Here is a 15,552-nt window from a genome sequence, read left to right as displayed (position 1 = left end):
CCCATTGTCTTAATGTCTATCTTGCGTGGTCTCCACGCGGGCTATTTCAGAATAAGTCTTTCTCTCTGTAGCCAAGCTCTGTTGTGGAAGATAATGATCGCGCCTGATTCACCAAGCATGTCTCATATGCATAGCAAACTCCCATCTATGGCGTTCCATCTCCTGTGGTACCTAGCACTTGTAACACAAGTGTCACTCTGTTTTTTGTATGCCTTAAAGTGTATTTTCTTACCTGACATGGTGAAAGCAGAGTTCTTGCACTATATTGGAGTGAACTATCTTTACGCTCCATCCATTTCATGCCTTCTCTTGCTTCAGTCTGCTCCGATGATGGAACCAAACAGCGTTTTGTATCAGACACTATTTTGGGTGTTTGCTGTTCCGGTCTTGACACTAGACACAAAGCTTTACGGGCAGTGGTTCACAACAGAGAAAAGGTTCTTGTCGATGCTAGCAAACCCTGCAAGCCAAGTATCAGTAATCGCAAACCTCGTGGCTGCACGAGGAGCAGCAGAGATGGGTTGGAAAGAGTGTGCTCTATGCATGTTCTCCCTTGGAATGGTTCACTATTTGGTTATCTTTGTCACTCTTTATCAACGGTTACCAGGCGGAAACAATTTCCCAACCAAGTTAAGGCCAATCTTCTTCTTGTTCTTTGCTGCACCAGCCATGGCAAGTCTAGCCTGGAACTCCATTTCTGGTACCTTTGATGCTGTAGCGAAGATGTTGTTCTTCCTTTCACTTTTCATCTTCATGTCCCTGGTAAGTTTACCGTTTACGATACACAAAGAAACAAAGTTCAACGTCCAAACATAAAATTGCATGACAAGATATTTACCTTATTTTGTGTTTAACATTTTCAGGTTTGTAGGCCAAATCTTTTCAAGAAATCAATGAAAAGATTCAATGTCGCGTGGTGGGCTTACTCGTTCCCCGTTACCTTTCTTGCGTTAGACACAGTTCAGTATGCGCAAGAGGTGAAAGACCCGATTGGTTCTGGCTTGATGCTTATCTTCTCATCCATCTCAGTTTTGATCTTCCTCTGTATGATGGTACTGACAGCAGCAAACAGCAATAGACTACTCAGACGTGCTCCTGTCCTTGGTTCCGCTACAAGTCCAAAAGACAAGCAAAAATCATTACCGATCAATGCGGCTTTGTAATTAAAAAAAAAAAAGCTATATTTGTTAGTCACGTGTTAACTTCAAGTATTTTTCATCATGGTTGAGCGTAATAATTTCCAATCCGAAGTGTGCAATTAGATTTTAATCCTCATCAAGCAATCAACTAAACTTATTTGTTTTCTCGAATTGCTACCTTCACCTCCAGAGCGGTTATCTGGAACATTGCAAGCTTGAGTTGCAAATCCACTCAATTTGCACCCATATTAGTACGTAGTTGAGCCAATTTTACGCTTGGAAATTAGATGATCATATTTTACGTTTTACATATGATTGTATCATATTGATATTACTTTTTTAGAGAAAGGAAAGAATCATGTATTATGTGGGTTGTATTGATCTTTAGTAAATTAAATCCTAATGTCTACTCTACCATGATCAAATGGTATCTCTTTGTGAGACAATGGCCAAACAATCACATTATGAGATTATAAAGAATAAGACGAAATCAAGTAGTGAATTAATTAAAGAGACTAATTGAAAAACAGTAAATAATTCTTATACTAACAACCTAGCATCAATTAATCAATTAATCATAAAAACCCCTTTGATAAATTTTATATGTATGGACTTTGACATCTCCGAATCAGCATTCACTTTGGTAATAGTTTCTTCAATAATATTCTTTGTGTTGTAAACTAGAGAAATCGAAAGAGGTTTCTCTTGTCTTATTATTGATTCAATCGAATGGAGGTTACATATATATAGCGAAGGACAAACCCTTATCACCTTAGAAAACACTAAACCGACTAAGTACAAAAGAGATGGCCAATGAGCCTTATTGTCTTGGACATACATGAGACGTGTATGGATCGTGTATGGGCCGGTTATGGAAGATCCACTCCAAGTGTTTTACAACACTCCCCCTTAGATGACATAATCGTGCAAAATGCTAAGTAGGATATCTGTAATGCGCTTGGGGGTGCTGCCTCATTAAAACCTTACCAGGAAAACCCATTGGGACAAAACCATGGTGAAGGAAAAAGAGTACAGCACGCATTACTCCCCCTGTTCCAAGCATCCCTAGAAGTCCTTAAGTCTCCACATTCCAATCTGGTACGTAAGCTTCTTGAATGTCGATGCCGGTAATGATTTGGTGAAGAGATCGGCTGAATTGTCGCAAGACGGAACTTGTACCACTTGAACTTCTCTGGCCTTTTGTAGTTCATGTGTGAAGAAGAACTTGGGTAGAATGTGCTTCGTCCGATCTCCTTTGATATATCTTTCCTTGAGCTGTGCGATGCAGGCCATATTGTCTTCATAGATAACCGTAGGCTCCTTATCGTCGGCCATGCCACAATCTATCGTGATATGTTGAGTCATCGACCTCAACCATACACACTCACGGTTGGCTTCATGCATAGCTAAGATTTCCGCATGATTAGATGATGTGGCTGCAATGGTTTGCTTCATAGAATGCCACGAAATAGCTGTACCACCGTGTGTAAATACATAGCCGGTTTGAGACCTTGCATTATGTGCATCCGATAGATAACCTGCATCAGCAAAATCAACTAAACCTTCTTTGTTATATTTAGTATAATATAAACCTAAATCAAGCGTTCCTTGTAGGTAACGCAATACATGTTTGATACTGTTCCAGTGCCTTTGGGTTGGACATGAGCTAAATCTAGCAAGGAGTTTCACGGCAAAACATATGTCTGGTCTAGTGTGGCTAGCCAAGAACATTAACACTCCTATTGAACTGAAGTATGGCACTTCTGGACCGAGAATCTCTTCATCGTCCTTCTTTGGACCGAATGGATCTTTATCCAAATCAAGGCTCCTTACAACCATTGGGCTAGTCAATGGGTGAGCTTGGTCCATATTAAACCTCTTGAGTACCTTTTCGGTATATGCCATTTGATGCACAAGGATTCCATTATCTATGTACTCAAGTTGCAATCCCAAACAGAATTTAGTCTTGCCTAGGTCTTTCATCTCGAATTTTTTCTTTAGATATTCGACTGTTTGGGCGATTTCCCCAGAGGTTCCTAGGATATTCAAATCATCCACATATACTGCTATGATTACAAACCCTTTGTTTGCAAACTTCTTTATAAAAATACATGGACTGATGGGATCATTCTTATAGCCCTCTTTGGCTAGGTACTCACTTAATCTATTGTACCACATTCGCCCACTTTGTTTCAGTCCATAAAGGGATTTGTTTAGCCTTATGCAGTATTGTTCTCGAGAACCACTCTTATCTTTTAGCTCAATACCCTCTGGTAATCTCATATAAATCTCATTATCCAGTGGACCATATAAGTATGCGGTTACAACATCCATTAACCGCAAATCCAGTTTTTCTCTTATAGCCAGACTTAGCAAATATCTAAAAGTCGTTGCATCCATCACAGGGGAGTATGTCTCCTCATAATCTATTCCTGGTCTTTGAGAGAATCCTTGTGCTACAAGCCGTGCCTTATATCTCACGATTTCATTATTCTCATTTCTCTTTCTTACAAAGACCCACTTGTGTCCAACTGGCTTTATATCGAATGGTGTCCTTAAGATCGGACCAAACACATTCCTCTTCTTTAAAGAGTTTAACTCCACGTCAATGGCTTCTTTCCATTTTAACCAATCTTTACTTTGAGTGCACTCTAATATAGACGTGGGTTCATGATCCTCATTTATTTCAAGTGCTACCTTGTATGCAAATATTTCATCGATGTCGACATCTTTACGGTTCCATTGAATTCCAGACATGATATAATTTATTGAGATCTCATTATTATCAATACCTTCAGGTCCTTGAGGTTCAGCGTCCCAAACCTCATTCGGTACTTTAGGATTTGCCACGGCGATGTCTGTAATTTTCTTAACCTCGGTTTGATTTGCACCTTTTTAGATTTTCGAGGGTTCTTATCTTTGGAACCTAATGGTCTACCATATTTCAAATGGGCCTTAGACTCTGTAGCAACTTGATTATTGTGTTCCTTTTGAACATTAATACGTATTGGTGCATTACAAGCTGGTATGTACGATTTCATAACTCTCTTTGGGTCAGCAAAAGAATCTGGCAATTGGATAGCTAGCTTTTGCAAATGTATAATCTTTTGGACCTCTGCCTCACATGCTAGAGTCCGAGGATCTTGCCAATTTAAGGATGTTTGATTCCATAATAATTCTTTGACCAGCTTGTTATTCTCTCCACCCAACATAGGAAATTCGGATTCAGCAAACTGACAATCCGCGTATCCGGCCTTAAATAAATCACCCGTATTTGGCTCAAGATACTTAATAATGGTGGGAGAATCATATCCAATATATATTCCCATCCTCCTTGAGGTCCCATCTTTATTCTCTGTGATGATGCAATCGGTACATAAACGGCACACCCGAATGTCTTTAGATGGGATATGTCTGGCTCATGACCCGTTAATAATTGGGATGGCAAATATTTATTCTTTATTCTCACTAGATGGCCTGATACGTATAATTTCTGTTCCATGTAATATTGCGTGTCCCCAAGCCGACACAGGAAGCTTCGACCTCAGGAGTAATGGTCGAGCAATCAATTGTATTTGTTTAATGAAGGATTCAGCTAATCCATTATGTGTATGTACATGTGCCACGGGATATTCCACACTTTCCCCCATGGACATACAATAATCGTTAAACGCTTGGGATGTAAGTTCACCAGCATTGTCTAGACGTATAGTCTTAAGTGGAAAATCTCTTTAGTTACTTTGACTGGTGATGGCCTTATAAATGAGTTTCCCTTGTGTACATGCTACACATATGAGATTTTTAGGAATAACTCTTCTCTATTTTAGAGTGTGCCCATTAGAATTCATAATTAGCTTACGCATCATGTTAGAACCCGAATGGCCAAGCCGGTCATGCCATAAAGTGCATTGTTCATTGAACATTCTATTCATTGCCAAATTAGCCTCTATCATATTAATCTTATCATGGTAAAAACCAGTAAATAATGCGGGTATAGTCTCTAGGATTTTCTTAGATCATTGGGTGATTTCAATAATGTATAGGAACTCTTGGTTTCCTTCACCCTTAGTTTTAACATGTAAACCATTCAAATGAATGTCTTTTAGACTTAATAAGCTCCTTTAGAGCTGGGTGAATATAAGGCATCACTTAGTTCAAGATGTGTGTCTGGCCGTAGCCTTCAATTAAACTTGCTATATCCGTTATTATGCTAATATTGGCATTTTTTTTCAAAATGAGATTATGCAAAATATCTCTTATCATTCAAAATTGTGTGGCTTGATCCACTATCCACCACAATTATATTCTTGTCCTCAGCCATTTCTCAATATAGACAAGAATTTATGTTTTAGCCATAAAAGCATAACAAATGCATATTTAAAGGTAATACTATTATTGAATTTAAACCAAAATAATAATCCAATAAAATTCAAAGTCATAAAACATAGAAATTAAATCAAGACAATCTTTAATTATTCTCTCCTAGAGAATCCGAAGTTTCATAATCCAATTGTTCATCATTCTCATGGTCGAAATCTCCTTCACAATCGAGATGAACCAAATTGGCTTCCGGATTCTTTTACAAACTCTCTTGATAGAGATCAATGAGATGCTTAGATGACCTGCACGTCTTAGCCCAATGATTCCCCATACCACATCGGTGACAAACCGATTTAGGCTTATGTTGCGGTTTGTGAATTCCGCGGCCTCTACCACGGCCACGGCCTCTACCACGGCCACGGTCGAAGTCGGACCGGTTCCCTTGGTAATTGCCACGACCACCACGTCCTCTTCCACCACGGCCACGACCATGGTACTTGCTTTTATGGACGTAGTTAGTCTCTTTGGGCTCTGTGGGTTCTTTGGGCTCTTTCTTAGTTAAATCGACTTTGTGGGCTTCCGGTAATGGGGCAGAACCATGAAGTCTCATTGCACTGTTCATTAGCAACAACTCATTGTTTTGGTCAGCAAGCAACAAACAAGAGATGAGACTTGCATAAGTTTTGAAACCCTTTTCACGATATTGTTGCTGAAGCAGTATGTTATTGGTGTGAAAGGTTGAGAATGTCTTCTCTAGCAAGTCTTCCTCAGTAACCTCCTTACCACATAACTTAAGGATTGAAACTATCTTAAATAGCTCTGAGTTATACTCATCCACGGTTTTAAAATCCTGGATCCTTAAGTTTTTCCAATCAAGTTGAGCCTTTGGTAGGAACACCGTCTTTTGGTGTCTATATCTGTTTTTCAACTCTGTCCAAAGATCAAGAGGATTCTCTATTGTAAGGTATTGGTTCTTGAGACTCTCAAAAAGATGATGGCATATATGTAATATCGCCTTATATTTACTTTTTTTTCAGTGCAATCGTTATTATCCTCAATGCATTCGCATAGGTCATTTGATTTCAGGACCCGGATGAAAACATGCATTTGATTATTATCATGCGGTATTTGAGACCGAAACATGTAATTGTTTTATCTTTAGGCTATGCGGTATATATGAGACCGAACCATGCCGAATGTTATATTCTTGGGTCATGCAGTATTTAAGACCGAACCATGCCGTTTATTATAGTCTAGGCCATGCAGTATTTAAGACCGAACCATGAATTTATTCTCGTTTGGGACATGCAGTATTTAAGACCGAACCATGCCAATTATTTTCGTGGGTAATGTCTTGTTTTATTTACATAATTTCGTGGCTTAACATGCATGAAAATATAATCCTAGACAAATTCTAGTATAAACAGGAAATATGCACATAGTTTCAGGTTTTAGCAATTTTCCTTTTTCTTAGATAAAATTTCTTTTTCTAGATAGGATTAAGACAAATTTCAGGAAATATTTTCTAGACTTTTTAGGATAATGTCTAGAATTAACTTGGGAGTTATCCTAATTTTGTTTTGATCTTTCATACAAAACATAAAACAATTCCGATTTTAAGATCTTAGATTTTAGGGTTTTGATTTTTACTAAACAATCATTGATAATCGGATCTACAACTTAGAACCAACAACTTAATATTTTCTCTATTCGATTTTAGGATTTAAGTTCTAAGGTTTTTATGCAACAAGCAAACAAGCAATTACAACCAGATTTTAAAGATGGTATAATTAGTGCAATTGCAATCAATCTAAGCAATCCTAAACCTCAAAAAATCAGATTCTAAAGTTTTAGGGTTTTTAGAGTTTCAAGATTTCAAAGCTTAGGGTTTTGTTTGTTGATTGTTTACTTGTAGATTTTAGGGTTCTTATAGAGTTTAGATCCAGATTCGATTCATATGTGTCCAATAAGTTAGATTGATTTACCTTCCACCGTTTGGGGTTGACTGGAATTGATCCGGGAGCTAAAGACCTCAGATATACCTTTGAACTTGATCACGAACCTCAGACTAGGTAGGAATAAAACATGATCACGAACTGAAGCTGATCACGAACCCACGAACTCACGAACTGGTCACGAACTTATCCTCCGTTTGAGAGCTTGAACGAACAAGGACTTATGTGCGGCGGCTTTAGGGTTTTAGGAATTTTACTCAGTTGGAGTTTAGGGCAAACTCGTGCTGATAACGTGTTGTAAACTAGAGAAATCGAAGGAGGTTTCTCTTGTCTTATTATTGATTCAATATAATGGAGGTTACATATATATAGTGAAAGAAAAACCCTTATCACCTTAGGAAATAATAAACCGACTAAGTACAAAAGAGATGGCCAATGGGCCTTATTGTCTTGGACGTACATGGGCCGTGTATGGACCGGTTATGGAAGATCCACTCCAACTGTTTTACAACACTTTGTGGATTATTAGTTTGACTACAATAACTTGTGGAAGTGATTGATTTTTTATTTATTTAGAGATGAATCTGGTTGGAGAAAAATTGTCTCTAATCGACCTATCAACTTTGTTGAACTGAACACAGCCAGAACAGAGGAAGCGGTCGATTTCTCTGATCGAAAGTGCTCTGTCTAACCATTTTTGAAGCATTTTCATCACTACATCAAGAGAATACACTTAATTAGTGCGGTTGAGCTCAATTACCTTAGGAACTATTCCTATCAATATAAATGATTCTACATTGAATGTAAGTTTTAGAGTTTAAAGAGTTGATAATGATCTGTAAATGTTAATTAGCAAAGAAAATTACCAAATAAAAAAGTCACAGTTCAGTAGTAATCAGTCGAAGGACATCATGCGAAAGAAAACAAAAGGGAACAAAATAGGAGATTCTAGAAATTATATCAAAGTTATTTAAACTAAATTCGAAGCAAACTTGGAGCATAACGGAAGATACGTGGCCTTCTTGTTTTTTGTCCAATATCCACTTTTCTCCAATATTGATCCTCTCCAATGATGCATAGAAAATCGTTCATGTCATCGTCCTCGTCCTCGTCCTCATCACAACTCACGATCACTTTATTTTCCTCGTCGATGAAAAAACTCACTTCAGTCCCAAACCGATGAGTGTTCAAATCAATCTTAAAAAAAGGGCTCCAAGACATGGCATGTCTTTGGTCTGAGTGATATTATTTGCCATCCATATCTCCATCTTTGATGTATCGTTGTCCTGAAGCCGATCTTCTCTTATACAAGATAGGGAGATAGTATCCGAAAAAGAATAACCCTTGTGGATTTCTTAATAGTTTCTTCAATAATGTTCTTCGTTAACTAAGTCTTCTTCTTCTTTATGAAAAGCAACCAGTAAGAGTTTCCCATTATGGACACGCCATTGGCATTTAGTGCTATTTTGAAGTCTGGTATGTCATGCCTCCATGAATTAGAATTAAACTCGTAGATTTCCATATCAAAAGTTTCATCAAGATCATACTTCAAGATTTTGTAGTTGTAGCACGATTTGTTATTTTCGTATCCGAGAGCGTACCTACAAGCTCATTTTCTTTTATTTTTCGTTTTTGTTTAATTAAACATTAAAAAAATATTTAGATTATTGCATACAGTAAAAAAATTCAGCCCATTTTTTTCCTTCGATTGTGGCCCTCAAAAAGTAAGCGACGGCTCTGGCAATTATAAGCTAGGGTTCTGACTTTTAAGGTTAATTGACCTGCCTCGCCAGACGTCATATGTACTCTTCTTGTTTTTTTTTCCTACGTGTATTATATTTACTAAGTTTATTTTTTTCTTTTTCTTTCTCTCAAAATTTTAGTTAAAAAGGTTAAAAGCCTAGGGTTTTATAATTCGTGAGGTCCAAGGCTCATCGAAACACAATATGTTGGAAAGTTTTTTCCGTCAATTTAAAACGTAAACAGTAGTCCTTATATTACCTTCGATTTAGATAATTTGTTTTGTGGCCAGAGATTTGAGAGTGATATGATTACCTCAAAATTTATTCAAGTCGAAATTGTGGGCCTTCCAAACGGTGCCGCTTTCATGGACGATAATGATATAATTGAATTAAACCATTCGTGCGATAAACATAACTCTTCTACTCCTAGAAGATATAGATAAAAACTTCCCAAAACAATAAAATAGATTATCATATAGATTTTTTTTTTGTGTAAGCTTCTGAAACTCCAGATAATTCATAAAATCATAACTATACACACCAAAACCCGACTACCTCGCTTACGATGGAGAACACTTTGACAAAAGTCAGGTCTCGGATAAGTCAGGTTAAGGATACAATGGAGAACACGTCAACAAGAGAGTCTTCTTGGGAAAATTAAATCCTACAATAAAAACGTAGGTCAGAATATAAATAGAGAACCAGCCCAGGAAGACAAAGAGATAGGGAACTAGACCAATTAATAACCACGAGGTGGTGGGCTAGTGGTTCTAGCTTTGGTAGAAGAGTCGTCCTGTTGGTCTATGCCAGGGATCGATTCTCCTCAAGCGCAGAATTACTCAACTTTATCCCTTTGAGTATGAGTCATTGCTTACGGCTTATTTGCATACCTGGAGACCCTACTCGAGAGATTAGTCCCAGACCCCTCCATAATTCTGAGGATTTAGTTAACCAAAAAAAAGAAAAAACTAGAAAAATTAATCCCATTACTGTTCCTAAGCCAACGGTGAACAAAAAATGGTTCACGATAGAGCCATCATGGTCAGCCGTCGGAAATAAAAGTTGGGCAAATGCAATAAGCCCAGTGACGCTCGTCATGGTAAAGAAGTAAACCTCTAAAATTTTGCCCGACCACAGCGTCACAAGGCTGATAAACACGACAAATGCCTGCTCCAACCCTGCTCTCTGGGTAGGACTAATCTTTACTGGAGGAGAATTATATCCACCCAAAAACTCATTCGATCGCTCGGATCACAACAAAGAACGCTGCATACTGAATTATAAAATAGTCAGCCGCGGTTATGATTACACCTGCCGTCGGCTCTCTCATATTGTTGGGTTTTCCAGTGAGGCAAAATACGAGAAGAGATATCGCCATAACTGCTATGGACGAAAGCAATGTTATGATCCAAAATCTCCTTCTACGCTTACACCAATCCATTTTCGTCATCACCACTCCACCGGCCTCCTTTGTTCCCAATGCATCATTTGTCATCTTTTCTTTCACTTTTTCACTAGCAAGACTTTGTATCCTCTCTGATTAGTATTTTTTTTTTTTTTGGTAAAATCCTCTCTGATTAGTTGATAAACATCAAATAGTAAATATTCATAATCGTTTAATCTTTATCATAATAAAATCTGTGGAATATTCTTCTACACGATGTTACTTTAGATGACGATCCATAGTAGTTGCTCGAGATATATATACATCTCCGATACGAATAAATGAAAAGTTTTTTTTTGGTTAGGAAAATGAAAAAAAAAATATAGATATTGTATGTTTGTATACTGTTAGCAACACTAATCATAATTGAATCAAACTAAAATCTTCTACGTTCAAAATAGCCCATATAATTATTGGGTCTTAAAAAAAGCCTTTCAATGGAAACGCTAACTCTCACACGGCTTTTATGCCGCCTCGCAGGTCGCAATCAAGTGAGCGATTTTTTAATTCTCTTATGCTCCTATTCCAAAAATTCTTTTCTACACATCCACTTTAATTTTACGTATCAAATTTTTTTAATAAAATGATGAAACTATCCTTCTAACAATTTTTAAATAAAAATCAAATATCCTAGTTGTATTCGTTGCACCTTAGTTGTACCTAATTGTACCTAGTTGTATCCATATAGTAGGATTCGAACCCTGGACGCGCGCACATACGCATGGAGCTCACAACCACTGAGCTACTGTGTTTTTCGTTGAACACTTACTGGTTTAATTATATTTAATTTTTAACAACCTTCATTAAGGGTAATATTGTCTTTTTACCATTGAGAGGTTTTTGAAAAATTGTTTTGATGAAAAGGGGTATGAGATTGTAATCCGATTTGTGATTGGTACCACTCTTTCAAGTGGTTAAAGAAACTTTTGAATTGTTTTGTTGGTGTGACCAATAATAATAACAAAGAAACGAATCGGGTTGAAAGTTGAAACAAACAAATTTAAATAGATAGTTGAAATATTCGTTTACAACTTGTTTGAAAAAATAGTTTATCATCGTCTTTCATTTATCATGCATATGAATATTTTATAGGAAAATATCTTTCTTTTGGAGTCTTCTTACCAAAACTCAAAAAAAACTTTTGAGTGTCTAGCTTAAAAATAAATCAACAGTCATACGCCTTTGCTTTATAATTTTGTTTTTTTCCAACTTTTTGTCAACATATAAGCAGCACAACAACGACATATTAAAGTATTTTGGTCATAAAGATTTTCTAAAATATAATATATAACAATTGAATATAGTTAATATGTGTGTGTGCCCCCATATGTTGCGCCGTTGTGACGTAACAAAAAGGGATGTTAGGATTCGCATGAATTCTTTATATAAGGAAGCTTCACTCAAAGCCTTATTGAGAAGGGCGAAAGAGGTCAACGTTGGTTTTAGATGAAACGGGGATCTAAGGCGACAACTCAGAGTCAGAAAACAATCCGTTCGAAAGAGTCGACACTAGTATATCGTGATCCGCTTTGCGGACACTGGTGACAGTGTGTAAGCAATTTAAATTCCTTTCGCTACCGAATATCCAGGTTTATTCAAATTTTATTTACTTCCATATTACTATTTCGTATTTTGTATGAAGTTTAAGGAATTATTACTTAAAGGTAGTTATAAATCAGTTAATAGAAATTATTATTCTAGCAATTATAAGAAAATAATACTAATAATATAACAGAAAGTATGAAAATCAATATATTGGATGTCAAAATCTTCTTTCCTTGCTTTTTTTTGCTGCCACACTTTCTTTAATTTGCTTTACAAAAATAATCAGTTGAAATTGTTTATGTTTTATGCGCATGAAGCTTAAACATGTTGCTTCATAAAAAAAAGTGTGATGAAAAAAAATTGAAAAACTAAACAAAAAATGTTTATATGTAATGTACTGCACAAGTTGTTGAACTTACCAAAACTATCCTTGTGAGAGTTCGCTACAAGTATCTTTGATTTCTCTGCCTAATAAACTCTTTCTTTAGGTTAGGACAACGAAGAGCAAAATAAGCTCTGATTCATCATATGCCAAGATGGAAATTCCTAGCCAAGAAATACATATCAAGATTGATAACCCAAGATCAAGCAGCAACAAGAGAAAGAAGACTAATCTGGCTGATGCTGAACCCATTGTCTTGATGTCTGTTTTGAGTAGTCTCCATGCAGGCTATTTCAGGATAAGCCTTTCTCTATGTAGCCAAGCATTGTTGTGGAAGATAATGGTCCATTCGCATACCGAACTCCCGTCTATGGTGTACTATCTCCTGTGGTACCTAGCTCTTACAACACAAGTATCACTCTGTTTTTTGTATGCCTTCAAGTGTGTTTTCTTATTTGACTTGGTGAAGGAGGAGTTCGTGCACTACATTGGAGTGAACTATCTTTATGCTCCGTCCATATCATTCTTTCTATTGCTCCAATCAGCTCCTATGATAGACCCACACAACGTTTTGTATCAGACACTATTCTGGATCTTTGCTGTTCCAGTCTTGACCCTAGACACAAAGCTTTATGGCCAATGGTTCACAACAGAGAAAAGGTTTTTGTCGATAATGGCAAACCCGGCAAGCCAAGTATCAGTTATCGCAAACCTAGTGGCTGCGCGAGGAGCAGCAGAGATGGGTTGGAAAGAGTGTGCTCTATGCTTGTTCTCACTTGGGATGGTTCACTATTTGGTTATCTTTGTTACACTTTATCAACGCTTACCAGGTGGAAACAATTTCCCAACCACGTTGAGGCCAGTTTTCTTCTTGTTTTTCGCTGCACCAGCCACTGCTAGTCTAGCGTGGAACACTATTTGTGGAACCTTTGACACTATAGCGAAGATGTTGTTCTTTCTTTCTCTCTTCATCTTCGTATCCTTGGTAAGTTTATAGAATACACCAAGAATCAGAAAAACACTATGACAATACATTTTACACCTTTTTTGTTAACATTTTTCAGGTTTGTAGGCCAAATCTTTTAAAGAAGTCGATAAAAAGATTCAATGTCGCGTGGTGGGCTTACTCGTTCCCTCTCACCTTTCTCGCTTTAGACTCGGTTCAGTACGCACAAGAGGTGAACGACCATGTAGCTTCGATCTTGATGTTTATAATTTCATCCATCTCAGTTTTGATCTTCCTCGGTGTGATGTTATTGACAGCAGCAAACAGCAAAAGATTACTCAGACGTGACCCTGTTCTCTGGTCTGCTACTGGTCCAAAAGACAAATAAAAATCGTATGCTAAAATAATGTAACATTTTCATATATGGGATAGAAATAAAAAAACTTGCAACCACAGTTTGTGTCGAACCCGGTTCAATTACTATGTTAACCGGGAATGTCTTAATTGAACCAAATTATTTCCGGTTCAAACATGGTAAGCCCGAAGAATTTGCCCGGTTCAAGTTTAGACCTTTCCCCAATTTCAAAGGCAGAGTTTTTTCTTTACTTTTAAAGTCTTTCGATCGTTGCAATTCGCCGGCGACAAGACGACGATGATCCGATCACGAAGTGCATTGTTGATATTGAGGAAGGTGTATCGACCATCATGTGATAAATGTTTATGTGCAAACTCATTCTCCTCTACTTCAGCTTCGTCAAGCATGGGTTTTCGAGCGACGAACAAGGAGTTAAACCAGATGATAAGATCGGGTTACATCGCCGAAGCTAGAGAGATTTTCGAGAAATTGAAGGCGAGGAACACGGTGACATGGAACACGATGATAAGCGGGTATGTGAAAAGGCGGGAAATGAATAAAGCACGGAAACTGTTCGACGAAATGCCTGTGAGAGATGTTGTTTCTTGGAACGCGATGATTTCGGGTTACGTTTCATGTGGTGGGGTTAGGTTTCTTGAAGAAGCAAGGAAGCTGTTCGATGAAATGCCTTCAAGGGATTCTTTTTCTTGGAACACTATGATTAGTGGTTATGCGAAGAATAGGAAGGTAAGTGAAGCTTTCTTGTTATTTGAGAAAATGCCTGAGAGAAATGGTGTGTCGTGGAGTGCTATGATCACTGGGTTTTGTCACAACGGTGAAGTGAATCGCGCGGTTGAGTTGTTTCGGAGAATGCCTGAGAAGGATTCGTCTTCTTTATGTGCACTTGTGGCTGGTCTTATTAAAAACGAGAGACTTGAAGAAGCTGCTTGTGTTTTGAGTCAATATGGTAGTATAGATTCAGGGAAGGAAGATTTGGTTTATGCTTATAATACTTTGATTGTTGGATATGGGCAGAGAGGACAAGTAGAAGCAGCTCGACGTCTGTTTGATCAGATTCCTGATGATCATCATCATCATCATCATGGAGGTGAGTTTAGAGACAGATTCCATAGAAATGTTGTATCTTGGAACTCCATGATCAAATCTTACTTGAAAGTAGGTGATGTGGTGTCTGCTCGGTTGTTATTTGATCAGATGAAAGACCGTGATACGATTTCTTGGAACACTATGATTGATGGATACGTACATGTGTCTAGGATGGAAGAGGCTTTTGATCTGTTTACGGAAATGTCAAACCCTGATACACACTCGTGGAACATGATGGTCTCGGGTTATGCTAGTGTTGGCAACGTAGAGCTCGCTCGTCATTACTTTGAAAAAACGCCGGAGAAAACTACAGTATCGTGGAACACTATTATAGCAGCTTACGAGAAAAACAAGGACTACAAAGAAGCTGTTGATGTGTTTATCCGGATGAACATTGAAGGAGAGAAGCCTGACCCACATACTCTAACTTCTCTTCTCAGTGTATCAACCGGGCTTGTGAATCTACGCTTGGGGATGCAGATGCACCAAATCGTTTTGAAGACTGTGATCCCTGACGTGCCTGTCCACAATGCGCTTATCACTATGTATTCGAGATGCGGCGAGTTAATGGAGTCGAGGAGAATCTTTGATGACATGAAACTCAAAAGAGAAGTAAT

General features: G+C 37.7%; 3 protein-coding genes across 4 annotated transcripts in view; all 3 read left to right on the top strand.

Moving 5' to 3' along the window:
• The window catches only part of LOC104703827 (S-type anion channel SLAH1), a 2,146-nt gene extending 900 nt beyond the window's left edge, over window positions 1–1,246 (top strand). The window contains exons 2-3 of one of the 2 annotated variants that reach the window (XM_010419907.2): window positions 117–762; window positions 864–1,246. In XM_010419907.2, the coding sequence (XP_010418209.1) occupies window positions 117–762; window positions 864–1,163 (946 nt within the window). In that variant the 3' untranslated portion in view covers window positions 1,164–1,246. The remainder of the gene's footprint in view (window positions 1–116; window positions 763–863) is intronic. The other variant, XM_010419906.2, reaches the window with a different exon arrangement.
• LOC104703824 (S-type anion channel SLAH4) lies at window positions 12,013–13,940 on the top strand. Its single transcript, XM_010419900.2, has 3 exons — window positions 12,013–12,189; window positions 12,634–13,512; window positions 13,592–13,940. The coding sequence occupies exons 2-3, from the start codon at window positions 12,682–12,684 to the stop codon at window positions 13,859–13,861; spliced, it is 1,101 nt and encodes a 366-aa protein (XP_010418202.1). The 5' UTR covers window positions 12,013–12,189; window positions 12,634–12,681; the 3' UTR covers window positions 13,862–13,940.
• LOC104703825 (pentatricopeptide repeat-containing protein At1g62260, mitochondrial-like) overlaps window positions 14,004–15,552 on the top strand; it is a 2,789-nt gene continuing 1,240 nt past the window's right edge. Inside the window, exon 1 of the mRNA XM_010419903.1 lies at window positions 14,004–15,328. Within this exon, the coding sequence (XP_010418205.1) occupies window positions 14,126–15,328 (1,203 nt within the window). The 5' untranslated portion in view covers window positions 14,004–14,125. The remainder of the gene's footprint in view (window positions 15,329–15,552) is intronic.

This window comes from Camelina sativa, chromosome 7 (assembly GCF_000633955.1).
Source record: "Camelina sativa cultivar DH55 chromosome 7, Cs, whole genome shotgun sequence".
Taxonomy (NCBI): Eukaryota; Viridiplantae; Streptophyta; class Magnoliopsida; order Brassicales; family Brassicaceae; genus Camelina; species Camelina sativa.
This window is presented reverse-complemented; position numbering and strand designations above follow the sequence as displayed.

What these genes read in the sequence shown, in the direction of transcription:
- LOC104703824 (XM_010419900.2), top strand. Translation starts at nt 12,682, where the DNA reads ATGGAAATTCCTAGCCAAGAAATACATATCAAGATTGATAACCCAAGA. An exon ending in TCTTCATCTTCGTATCCTTG is followed by an intron (nt 13,513 to 13,591) that starts GTAAGTTTATAG and finishes AACATTTTTCAG; the next exon opens with GTTTGTAGGCCAAATCTTTT.